Here is a 12667-nt window from a genome sequence, read left to right on the forward strand (position 1 = left end):
GCATGCTGTCTCCTCCTACCGTGGCTACGTCGGAGGGAGCAACTTATTCCATGGTGGTCAGTAGAGCGGCTGAAGTCCTCGGCCTTTAGCTGCCTACTATTCAGGTCAGGTCTAATCTCCTGACGGAGCTGCTTCAGCAAGGGGCTTCCACATCTGAACCTCTTCTCCCATTCAATGAAGCCCTCACTGATGTCCTTTTTGGGTACTTGGTCTAGACCCAACACAGGGGCTCCTGTGACAAGACTGTTGCATGCCGCCATTGGCCCACCCCGAACTACCCTAAATTCCTGTTCCAACACCCCATGCCTGAGAGCCTTTTTCATCCAGACATCCTCATCCTCGGGCGCATTCCCTTCCGCACACCTGGATAGGGAATCAAAAAGGCTGGAACAGTTTGGGAAGAAGATGCTTTCTTCTTCTAGTCTCGCGCTGCGGTCAGTGAACACTGCATGCCTTTTGGGCCGCTATACCCACTCCCTGTGAGATACAGTTGCGCAAGTTCTGCCTCAGATACCGGAGGAGGCTTGTGCTATCCTCTCCCAAGCTGTCACCGATGGGAGAGACGTGGCAAAGTTCACTATCAGATGTGGGCTGGACACAACCGACTCCCTAGGTAGATCGGTTGCAGCGATGGAGGCCTTGAGGTGCCACGCCTGGTTAAGTACATCTGGTTTCTCAGGGGATGTTCAACAGACTCTTATGGACATGTTCTTTGATAGCTCCCGTCTCTTTGGAGACAAAGCGGACACGGCTTTGGAGAGGTTCAAGGACTCCCGGGCTACGGCTCGGTCCCTTGGTCTTATCACTGCCCCTCGTCCCCAACAGTTCACCTTTCGACCCTTTCGTCCCTTTCGTGACCAAGGAAGGGGCTTCCTGTCACGTCCCCTTCCCAGCCACTGTGCCACCCATGCTGTTCAACTGCTGCCTGGGTGGGACGCGGAATCCCACGAGGTCATGGGTCAGGGAACCAGAGGCCTGCTCAGTCCACCCGTGCTCCTGCTGCAGCCTCCAAACCCTCCTAGCCTGTCACCTCACTCTGGTCCAGCTGGCATCAGGATTCGCCATCACCTGCCCCACTGGGAATCCTTCACTACGGACAGGTGGGATTTGGAGATCGTTTGAAGGGGCTACTTCCTCCCCTTTGAATCTGCCCCACCAGCCATGCCTCCATCAGTCAGCCGTATACCGTAGGATCATTTGGCACTTCTCCGCCAGGAAGTTGCGGCTCTCTTGGCGAAGGGAGCCATTGAGAGGGACCCTGCGCCAGAAGTACGTTGCGGTTGTTATTCACACTACTTTCTGGTGCCCAGAACAGACAAGGGCTTACGTCTTATCCTAGACCTTCGGGCCTCAATCTCTTCCTCAAGAAGGAGAAATTTAGAATGCTCACCCTGGCTCGGGTCCTGTCTGCCTTTGACCCAGAAGACTGGATGGTAGCATTGGACTTGCAGGACACTTATTTCCATATTCCCATCCTGCCTGTACACAGATGTTACCTACAATTCGGGGTAGGTCACAAGCCCTTTCAATTTACCGTGCTCCCCTTCGGCCTTATCAGCGCCCCTCGGGTGTTCACGAAAGTGATGGTGGTGGTTGCAGCTCATCTGCGCAAGTTGGGGGTTTCAGTCTTCTCCCTACCACGACGACTGGCTGTTCAAGGCGGACTTGCCCCAGAAAGTCATCTCCCACCTTCAGAATACGGCAAACCTCCTGCACATGCTGGGGTTCACTAGAAACACGCCGAAGTCACACCTGACTCCCTCTCAAACGCTTCCTTCCATCGAAGCTGTTCTGGATTCAGTGCAGTTGCGGGCCTATCCTCCCGAAAAGCGAGTCCAGGAACTTCAGACTATGATTCTGATCTTTCAACCTATCTTGGGTTTCAGTGAGACTGACTCTGAGGCTGCTGGGCCTCATGGCCTCCTGCATCCTGCTAGTGACACATGCCAGATGGCATATGCGGGTTTTGCAGTGGGAGAAGTTCCCAGCATCAGGGAAATCTCTCCGACATGCTCCAGGTTTTCGGTGGGGGCTACGAAAGACCTGCAGTGGTGGCTTTCGAATCCGCATTGGGTCAATGGCAGATGCCTCTCCCTTCCCCAACCAGATCTATCCATAATGACAGACCCGTCACTTCTGGGATGGGGCGGCCATATGGGAGAGGCGGAAATCAGAGGCCTCTGGTCTCCAGCGGAGTCTGGGCTCCATATCAGTCTTATGGAGATCCGGGTGATCAGGCTTGCGTTGAAAGCATTTCTTCCCTCTCTCAAAGGAAAAGTAGTGCAAGTGTTCACAGACAACACTACCGTAATGTGTTACTGCAACAAAAAAGGGAAAAGTAGCATCTTGGACCCTTTGTCAGGAGGCACTACGCCTCTGGACATGGCTGACACATCAGGACATTACCCTGGTGGTTCAACATCTGACGGGCTCTCTGAACGTCAGAGCAGACAAACTCAGCTGTCGATGCATAGCCGATCACGAATGGCTTATCCATCTGGAGGTGGAACGAGGTCTCTTTTAGCAGTGGGGAGAGCCTTGGTTAGATCTGTTTGCCTCTGCAGAGAACGCGCAATGTCAACTGTTTTGCGCGTTGGAGTTTCCAAGGTGACACCCGCTCGGAGACGCTTTGCGTCTAAAGTGGAACTCTGGCCTCCTTTCTGCCTTTCCGCCTATACCATTTCTGTCCAGAGTTCTCAAGAGGATCAGGAACGACCAGGTCCAAGTCATCTTGGTGGCTCCGGACTGGGCATGGAGAGTATGGTATCCAGAGATATTGAGCATGGCCACCGATCCTCCACTCAGACTACCCCTTCAGGAGGATCTTCTGTCGCAGCAGAAGGGGACGGTTCTCCACCCGAACCTCTCCAATCTCTGCCTTCATGTGTAGAGATTGAGCGGTGGCAGTTGACGGCTTTTGACCTTCCACGGGAAGTCTGTGATGTTATCTTGGCAGCCAGGCGCCCCTCCACCAAAACGGTATACGCCGGTGGTTGCCATAAATTTGTGGCATGGTGTACTAACAAATCTGTTGATCCCTTCTCTGCTCCTCTTTCTGAGGTTCTTTTGTTCATTCTCTCTTTGGCCCAGAAGGGCTCTGCTTTGGGTACCCTTAAAGGCTATTTATCGGCTATTTTAGCCTTTCTTAGGTTGCCCGATCAGCCATAACCCTTTAAGTCTCCTATTGTTTCACCCATTTGTTTCCTTCCACTCCGTTTATCATGCCTCAGTGGGACCTCAATCTTGTACTTTCTTACTAAATGTGTACGCCGTTTGAGATGATGCACAATTGTCCCTTATGGCTCCTTACTTTCAAAACCATTTTTCTTGATGCCATGACTTCTGCTTGCAGAGTAAGTGAGCTTCAGGCTCTTTCTTCTAAGCCCCCATTTTTGTCTGTGCACGCTGACAAAGTGGTGTTACGCACTAAGGCTTCCTTCCTTCGCAAAGTTGTTACACCTTTTCATGTTGGCCAGCCCACCACCTTGCCTACTTTTTAGGCACCTCCACATCCTTCTCATGAGGAGGAGAAACTCCACCATCTGGATCCAAAAAGAGCGTTGGTGTTCTATCTCAATTGTACTATAGGTTTCCGGGTGGACGATCAACTCTGTTGGATATGTGGGTGTGAAGAAAGGGAAGGCAGTGCAAAAACGTACCATCTCTCGATGGGTACTTCTTTGCATCAATTTGTGCTACGCTTTGGCAAAGAAGCAACCCCCTGCGGGCTTCCACCAGAGCAACTGCTGCTTCTACTGCATTAGCATGCGGAGTTCCTGTCCTGGATATCTGCCAGGCAGCTACGTGGGCATCCTTTCACATGTTTACTAAACATTACTGCCTGGACAGTCGGGTCTGTAGGGACGGCTGCTTTGGTCATGCGGTCCTGCAGGACTTTCTAGTATGATCTTGGTTCGCAGCCCATCTCCGAGGATGGCATTGCTAGGGTATCTATTCTAAGGTAAGGAATCTGCAACTAGAAGTCTCTATCAGACGTACAAGTTACTTACCTACCGTCGCTTAAGGGTATTGCTCGAAAAAAAAATCTCCGGATCCAGTCTGACGCCTGGGGGAAAATTCTGAGGTAAGGAATCTGCAACTAGAATATGTCTCTACCAGATATATCGTTACTGAAGGTAAGTAACTTGTACATTAGAGCTTGATTGTGCAATATAGGAATATTACATGCATATGACACTCGTCGTTGTTAATAAAAAAAAATAAGTTTTCAAACTTCAGCAAAACTCTGTCTGATGCGCATGTCCTCGGTGCACATTCTCTGTGCACCGTCTGCACGGTGCACGTTTGGCGGTGTGCACTCTGCCCCGGACAGAGTGAATGTATCCTGTGGAATTCCGTGCTGTGAGCCCTCTTAACTGTGCACATCCTCCGGTGTGCACAGTTTTTACAGTGCACACTTCACCTCTTAGCAGAGCTGCGCCCATTATGTTCACTCAGCCCTATATACAGCCGTGTGTACGCTTGGGGCGGGGGACTGAGGTAGGAAACACTCGAGGGGCCATGTCAATGCCACCTGTCACTACAAACCTCCACCTCAGTCGATACATAACATCACTGAAGAGTGAAGACTGGACAGTTTCTTTGCATTTTTTAAATAAGAATATCCTGCCTGTTAAGTATGTCTATAGTACGATTCCGAATCAATAACTGTGCATTTTATCCGTGATGTAAAACAGTTATGTTATTTATAAAGTAAAACTAGGGAGGGGACTCCGGGAAATCTTTCAGAGTTTTTATGTAACTCTGTGGAATTCCGCAGAGTAAAACTCAGCGAGTTCCACCCAGCCCTAGAAGAGACCCGATGACGCCCTCTATCTGCCCAGATGGGTTGGATGGGTACAGGTGGTCCAGCTAAAGAGTGCCCTAGACTGAGGGCATGTCACTTCACACGACCAAGGTACTATTAACCAGCCTTCTGTTTTTCCAGCTGCGCTCAGAGCCACAAGGCAGCATCACTGGCGTTAGCGCGCTAAGAATGTATTATATAATACACTTATTTTCTGGAACTCTTCTCACAGAAGCACTTGCCCAGTTAAGTCAACAAAGATGTTGTATGTGTCGCACTGACGATCAAAACACAATAAATAGAATATCAAGCTTTTCATCAATTACTTACCCTTCCCTCCTCCTCTGGACTCGCCACTTTCACCATCTTGTGCCTCATGCTTTGTTCATCTTCACCCAGTGGCGTAGCTCCCATTAGTGAAGCAGGAGCAGTGGCACCGGCCCCAGAGACCTGAGGTGCCCACTAAATCCTGCTTATTGTCGTATTTTATATCTTGAAGGGAAGCTAGGGAGCCCATTTCCTTCCCTGCAGTAGGGCCCATGATGACCCACTGGCTAGCGCTACTCTCTTCCGCTCTATGGCCCTCATTATGACTTTGGCGGTCTTTTTGCATGACGGCCAAATCCACAGGCGCCAGGAGACCGCCAGTGCTGGTGGTCTGCTGCCTGCCATAGCACGGGTACTGCAAGATTTCTGGCACACTTTGGGTGGAAATCCACGAAATAGTCGTGTTGGCGGGCAGAGGTGCCCTGGCGGTTCCCCCATGTGCCCCACCGGTTCCCCCATGTGCCCCGCCCCACCATTATGGGCCATAATATTGCCTGGCAGTGTCCTGCTGGCGGGGCGCTGCCGGCAGTGGAAGCACCCCCTTGCGTTCCCTGCCGAATGACCTTCTCCCCGGAATAGGTCAGGTGATCGTCCGACAGGTGAGGTAGGTGGGAGGGTGGGGGGTGTTGTGTGTATATGAGTGTGTGGTGTCTGCGTGTATGCATGAATGTGTGTGTTGAAGTGAGTGCGTGTTTGCAGTCAGTGTGAATGCGTGTGAGTATGCAAGTGTGAGTGCTGTGGTGAATGCGTGTTTGTCTGCATGTGAGTATGGGTGTTTAGATGGGTGTGAGTATGCCTGCATCAATGCGTGTATGAAAGGAGTTGTTTATGCATTTATGAACGATGTTGTGAATGCGTTCATGGATGCGTGAGTGGATGTGTGTATGTAAGTGTAGGTGAATGGACGTGTGCGTGGTGCGTGAGGGTGTCTGTGTGCATGAATGGGGGGTGGGCGTTGGGGGGCAATGTGGCTGAAGGGGGGTTGGGGTGGGGGGGGGCGATGTGGCTGAAGGGGGAATGTGGCATACGGTGTGGCTGGAGGGGGGGTCTTGTGCTTGTTGGGGGGAGGTACTGCCTACCGGTGACAGAGAAGGAATTCCCTGTCACCGGTAGCCCTTCCGCCATAGTTTACGTGGCTGTGCTACCACCATGGAAACCATGTCGGAAGGCAGGCTCCTAATACCGCTGGCGGTCTTCCGTGGACCGCAGGGTCGGAGATGATCATCTCCGGCCCGGCCGTTCCGACCTCCATGGCAGTATGATCGGAGATGTTGCGGGTTGGCAGAGGCCAACCCGCCACACTCATTATGTGGCAGTCTGCACCACCAGCCTGTTGGCGGTGAAAGTGCTACCGTGGCCCTGTCGGACAGTAGACTGCCAGGGTCATAAAGACCCCCTTAGTCTTTTGTCCACCAGGCACAAATATCAACATGACCAGAAAAAAAGTAACCATTGAAAGAACAAGGGGGCTTGAGATGTGGTCGCATATCTACAGCGCCTTCTTCATGCTGGCCCCTGAAAAGCCTGAGGGAAGGAGGCTCAAGCCCTCATCAGTGCATCTGCAGTTTTTTTTACGGACGTGCACGCATGTGCTGTCACATGAAGGACAGTGCAGGCAACGCGTGCAACTTTCATCTGCAGTGATATCTAGGACAGTCTCTGTGGGGCGGGCCCAGGTGGGCTACAGGCAGATCACCAGCAGCATTCCCAAACCTCTCACGAGATTACCTTGTAAATACTCAGTTTGCTTCCAGTGGCATTTTCATTTCAGTAGCCCTCTTCTCTCAAGCCAGCCGGAGTCACTTAAGAGCAGGATTTTGCATTCCGCTTTCCAAAAGCTGCAACTTCTACTCAAGACATGCTCGAACCCCTGGTACAGCATCCATTTTACATCCATCCATTCACTCCTCATCCCTACTTCTCAACTGTGCTTCTCATCCATCATCCCTACTTCTCATCCATTATACATCATCCCTACTTCTCATCCATCATCCCTACTTCTCATCCATCATCCCTACTTCTCATCATCATATGTCATCCCTACTTCTCATCCATCATCCCTACTTCTCTTCCATCATCCCTACTTCTCATCCCTGCGCCTCATCCCTGCTTCTCATCCATCATCCCTACTTCTCATCCATCATCCCTGATTCTCTTCCATCATCCCTACTTCTCATCCATCATCCCTACTTCTCTTCCATCATCCCTACTTCTCATCCCTGCGTCTCATCCATGCTTCTCATCCATCATCCCTACTTCTCATCCATCATCCCTGCTTCTCTTCCATCATCCCTACTTCTCATCCATCATCCCTGCTTCTCTTCCATCATCCCTACTTCCCTTCCATCATCCCTACTTCTCATCCCTGCGTCTCATCCCTGCTTCTCATCCATCATCCCTACTTCTCATCCATCATCCCTGCTTCTCTTCCATCATCCCTGCTTCTCTTCCATCATCCCTACTTCTCATCCATCATATATCATACCTACTTCTCATCCATCATACATCATACCTACTTCTCATCCATCACCCCTACTTCTCATCCATCATCCCTGCTTCTCTTCCATCATCCCTGCTTCTCATCCATTATACATCATCCCTACTTCTCACTTCTCATCCATCATCCCTACTTCTCAGCCATCATCCATCATCCATCATCCCTACTTCTCATCCATCATCCCTGCTTCTCATCCATCATCCCTACTCCTCATCCCTGCTTCTCATCCCTACTTCTCTTCCATCATCCCTACTTCTCTTTCATCATCCCTGCTTCTCATCCCTCATCCCTGCTTCTCATCCATCTTCCATCATTCCCACTTCTCGTGCCTCAGCCATCATCCCTACTCCTCATCCATCATCCCTACTCCTCATTCCTCATCCCTCAGTCATACCAACACATTTTCAGTTTGGGAAACACACCTTCACACTGATTGGTTGGGAACAGCCAATCAGAGATATGAGAGAGAGCTGCATTCTATTTCAATGAAAAACAGCCTCTTCATTGCACATGGTGGGTGAAGAGGGAGGAGAGGAAATGCAACTGTGTGTTTGTTTCCAGTGAATTCAAGGCTGCACAATATTTCATTTTATTTAACTCAGTGTTTTTCTGTTTGCATAGGCCTCTGAGTGCACAGCCTGGGCCATAAATCAGCTCTTGGTGAAAGGGTTATACAGGTCATCTACAGGTCAACCGAAAACCTTTCTGGTTTCAGTTTCATATGTAGAAACAAAATGTTTAAAATCAACTCTGGTGACAGTGCAATCCAGTTCATCCAAACCTTTTCTGGTTTCATGTTTATTTTTAACAAATAAAATGTTTAAATCTGAGCCTGCTTTTTATTTGTAACAAATAACATGTTTACATCTGAGGCTGCTTTTATCTCTGAGAGCTGTTTTTTTTTCTTTTCTGAAACCAGAAAGATTTTCCATGAACTGTAGATTAACTGCATAACCCTTTCTCCAAGAGTTGATTTATGGCCCTAGCTGTGGGCTCCTCCTATTTCCCAAACTAGCAGAGCTGTAAGAATGCAGCTCTCTCTCATAACTCTGATTGGCTGTTCCTAACCAATCAGTGTGAAAGTGTGTTTCACAAAACTGAAAATGTGTTGGTATGACTGAGGGATGAGGAATGAGGAGTAGGGATGATGGATGAGGAGCAGGGATGATGGCTGAGGCATGAGAAGTAGGAATGATGGATGAGAAGTAGGGATGAGAAGCAGGGATGAGGGATGAGAAGTAGGGATGATGGAAGAGAAGTAGGGATGAGAAGCCGGGATGAGGAGTAGGGATGATGGAAGAGAAGCAGGGATGATGGATGAGAAGTAGGGATGATGGATTAGAAGTAGGGATGATGTATGATGGATGAGAAGCAGGGGTGATGGATGAGAAGTAGGGATAATGGATGAGAAGTAGGAATGATGTATGATGGATGAGAAGTAGGGAGGATGGATGAGAAGTGAGAAGTAGGGATGATGAATGATGGATGAGAAGCAGGGATGAGGAGTAGGGATGATGGATGAGAAGCAGGGATGATGGATGAGAAGCAGGGATGATGGATGAGAAGTAGGGGTGATGGATGAGAAGTAGGGATGATGTGTGATGGATGAGAAGTACGGATGATGGAAGAGAAATAGGGATGATGGACGAAAAGCAGGGATGATGGATGAGAAGCAGGGATGATGGATGAGAAGTAGGGATGATGGATAAGAAGCAGGGATGAGACGCAGGGATGAGAAGTATTGATGATGGAAGAGAAGTAGGGATGATGGAAGAGAAGAAGGGATGATGGATGAGAAGTAGGGATAATATATGATGGATGAGAAGTAAGTAGGGATGATGGATGAGAAGTAGGGATGATGGAAGAGAAGTAGGGATGATGGATGAGAAGCATGGATGAGAAGTAGGGATGAGGAGTGAGGAATGAGGATGTCCTAAAATGGATGCTCTACCCTGGGCTAGAACAGTACTTGGCTCCCTGCCGAGGGCCAGGAAAGAAACAAATAACACTGTCGCCACCTGCAGGATAATTAAGGTATTATAACAGGACCACAGACGTGTATATTCTTTGCTTGTTTTTCTAGAAATGGCACATTTTGCTTCCAGTGGTGATGGCCTGGTTGTGACAGCAGATCGGGAAAGCGGAAATGTGCTGTGGATGCAGAATTACGGCTCACCAGTGGTTGGCGTGTTTCTCTGGCAACAGGAAAGTCTGCGCAGAGTTCCTCATCTGAATGTTGCCTTGGAAACCTTGCGTTACCTGACCTTCAACTCCCAGGACATCCGTCTCATCAAATGGGGCTACCACTCGGCGAAAGAGATGTCATCCACCAAGACCCAGCTCCTGTGAGTATGCTTTTGGGCCAAGCCAGGTGAAAGTGAGGGTGTCCTGGTTAGAAAGTTTGTACCAGGAATGTGTCTTTGCTGGTATAGGGGTTCTCGCCAGGGAGGTATCCTAGTCGAGAAGAATCCACATTAGGGAGATGTGCTGTTTAGGAGAGGAAACTGCACAGAGGACGTTTTCTAGTTGGAGAAGCGTAAGGGGCATGTGAGAGTGGGATGGCTTGTTTGGGCCAACTTTGGGATGTCAACACAAGGGATGTGCCCTGGTTGGAAGAAGGCTATAAGGCTCATCCACTGACTTGGGTCATTTTTATTCTTTTTGACAAAATACAGACCATGTATGCAGCTTGTTTACCCTTGAATGTGCTACATGATGATGCTCTCCTTAACAGTCTTTGAACTATCCTGCATTGGCAGAAGTACCCATCATGTTGGCCCCAGCACAGCCTTCTGGGACAGGCTGTGGTAAGGGATGCTATTTTTTCAGGGTCAGCATTGTGGGTGAGTTTGTGTTCACTTCATCTAATCGAATTGGAGAGAGTGAACTCAACGAGACTCACTAGCGTGCATGTTTGCACTGTGTTGCACCCAGCACGTCAGTGGCCCTTAAATACTGTTCAAAAACAGGCAGAAATAAATGACCCCATGATCAACCCTGACAAGCACCAACTCTTCATTCCTGTTTTCACTTCACTTAAATAAAAGGGATGCTGGCCTATCTGCTATACTGCTTTATTCCAGACTCAGATAGCTGTCAGTCTAAGCCACTCTGATCACAAAACAGCGACTCTTTGAGTGGCTAGCCCTCTTCCATTGTTACGTACTGTTCCTGTGACCTCCTGGTAGTGTTGTGATGCCAGTTTACATGGGATCCTTCCCTAGTGTCATAGTTTTGTATGCTGTCAATGCCTTAGCTACCGACTCCAACTTTTATCCTTTTGGCCATGGAACCTATCTTTAGCCATGCACCCTATCTTTGTGTTTTTAAAGTGTTCTTACCACTGAACATAATCGTTGAATCAGTATGTTAACCAACATCGGTGTGGGGGCAACTCCATAAAAATACCTAGCAGTCATTAGTGCGCGGTTCATCAAGCCTTTGATGGGCCTGGCCATGAGGATGTGGGTTAATGTAGTGCAAAGGGTGCCTTTGTCGTGCATTAGTACAGTAACACTGACCGATACCTTGTAGGATGTAAAACACATCGCAGAAGGTGTTTTAGCATGCGCCATTGTCGACTGCCTCTGCGTTGTTGGGGCAGATGTCACAGCTGCTACCTTATTAGGGTTTTAACATTGGTCAAAATCTTTTTATGTTTTAAAAGCTACTTTAAAGCATGGTTGGATGCCCATTTGTCCTATTTTTCTGTCATATCACCAATTGCTCTGTGATCAGAGCTCTGTGAAATCTAACGGTACTCTGTGGATGAAGGAATACCTTTGCTTTAAAAGCCATTGGGTCCTATCAGACCAAATCAATATAATTCAGTACGTAGAGAAAGAAATGGAGTTGGAAATCTTGGGTCCGATTCACAAATATTTGTATTAGAGGAGGTGTAAAATGCTCTTGACTTAATCCCTAACTTTCATAGAAAAAGTCCCACCTAATAATGGAAGAAAGACTTTGAGTCAAGCACTTGGATTTTTGTCCAAATGTTTTGTCTATTGCTATTGTCTGTCCATTCAAGTTTGTTTAATCAGAACTTCTTCAAGCCTAGTTTGGGGTATCTCCTCTGCCTCGTCTCACCCTTTTTTAAGGTGAAAATGTTTAAGTTCTTAGGTGTTTTTAGCATCAACACTTAGGACATTAGCAGTTGTATCTTAGATTGTTTCTCCTGTGGCATGCTGCTCCCAAGATGTTACCCAGGTCATAGACGAGGTGTCTACAACCATGTGCACAGCCAGATCAGACATTTTACTGTAGGCAGAGCTCTCTGGGTTGTTGCTATACTGCAGGTTGTTTGATGGAGTCTTTTTCTGCAATACAGGCCAAAGCTCTACGTAGGAAAATATGCTGCTGGGTTCTACGCATCGCGGTCTCTCATCCATGAAGGAATGGCAGTTGTGGTAAGACCTTCATGGCTTCAGCTCTGTTAAGTACTTGAAGTGCCTACTTTCCAACTGCTTTATGTTAATGTGCATTCCTCTTTCAAGGAGTGCTGCGTCTTTGATTTCTCCCTGGAAATGGGATAGCCCACTTCCCCTTGCCATTTTTGTTTGTATATTTGATTGCTGCCCTTTTTGCAGGGTGATCTCTAAGGCTTGATCTTATATCATCAGACCTTATTTTCTTACACATTTATTTAAATAACTGTTGCATATGATCAAAAAATGTTGCATGAGTTAATCAAAAAATAGAAATAATAGGAAAACAGATTAAATATTGCATTAAAATAGACTTGTCTAACCAGACACAGTGAAATGCCTTAGATACTGCATAACCTTGACTTATACAGAAGCTGAAGCAAGAGAGTGACGGGGCAGTGCTTATGCTTTTAGGACAGAGAATTCTTGAGGGTCGAATATTTGAGAAGGAGAACAAAAGTGGATAGTTTAGGGCTCCCGCAGAGCTGAGGGTAGAGGATAAAAATACTTGGGTGGAGAAGCTAATATATTGGGCGAGTGAAGGGGACAGCCAGAGAACAAAGATCAGAAGGAACGAGGCAGCGCAGGAATCTGAAAATTGGTCTGCAC

The 12667-nt window shown here is 48.2% G+C and overlaps 1 protein-coding gene across 1 annotated transcript in view; it reads left to right on the forward strand.

The window, feature by feature from the left end:
• Nucleotides 1–12667, forward strand: part of ERN2 (endoplasmic reticulum to nucleus signaling 2) — a 176665-nt gene that overhangs the window by 86821 nt on the left and 77177 nt on the right. The window contains exons 8-9 of the mRNA XM_069209679.1: nucleotides 9715–9976; nucleotides 11962–12040. Coding sequence (XP_069065780.1) covers nucleotides 9715–9976; nucleotides 11962–12040 — 341 coding nt within the window. The remainder of the gene's footprint in view (nucleotides 1–9714; nucleotides 9977–11961; nucleotides 12041–12667) is intronic.

Source organism: Pleurodeles waltl, chromosome 10 (assembly GCF_031143425.1).
Source record: "Pleurodeles waltl isolate 20211129_DDA chromosome 10, aPleWal1.hap1.20221129, whole genome shotgun sequence".
Lineage (NCBI taxonomy): Eukaryota > Metazoa > Chordata > Amphibia > Caudata > Salamandridae > Pleurodeles > Pleurodeles waltl.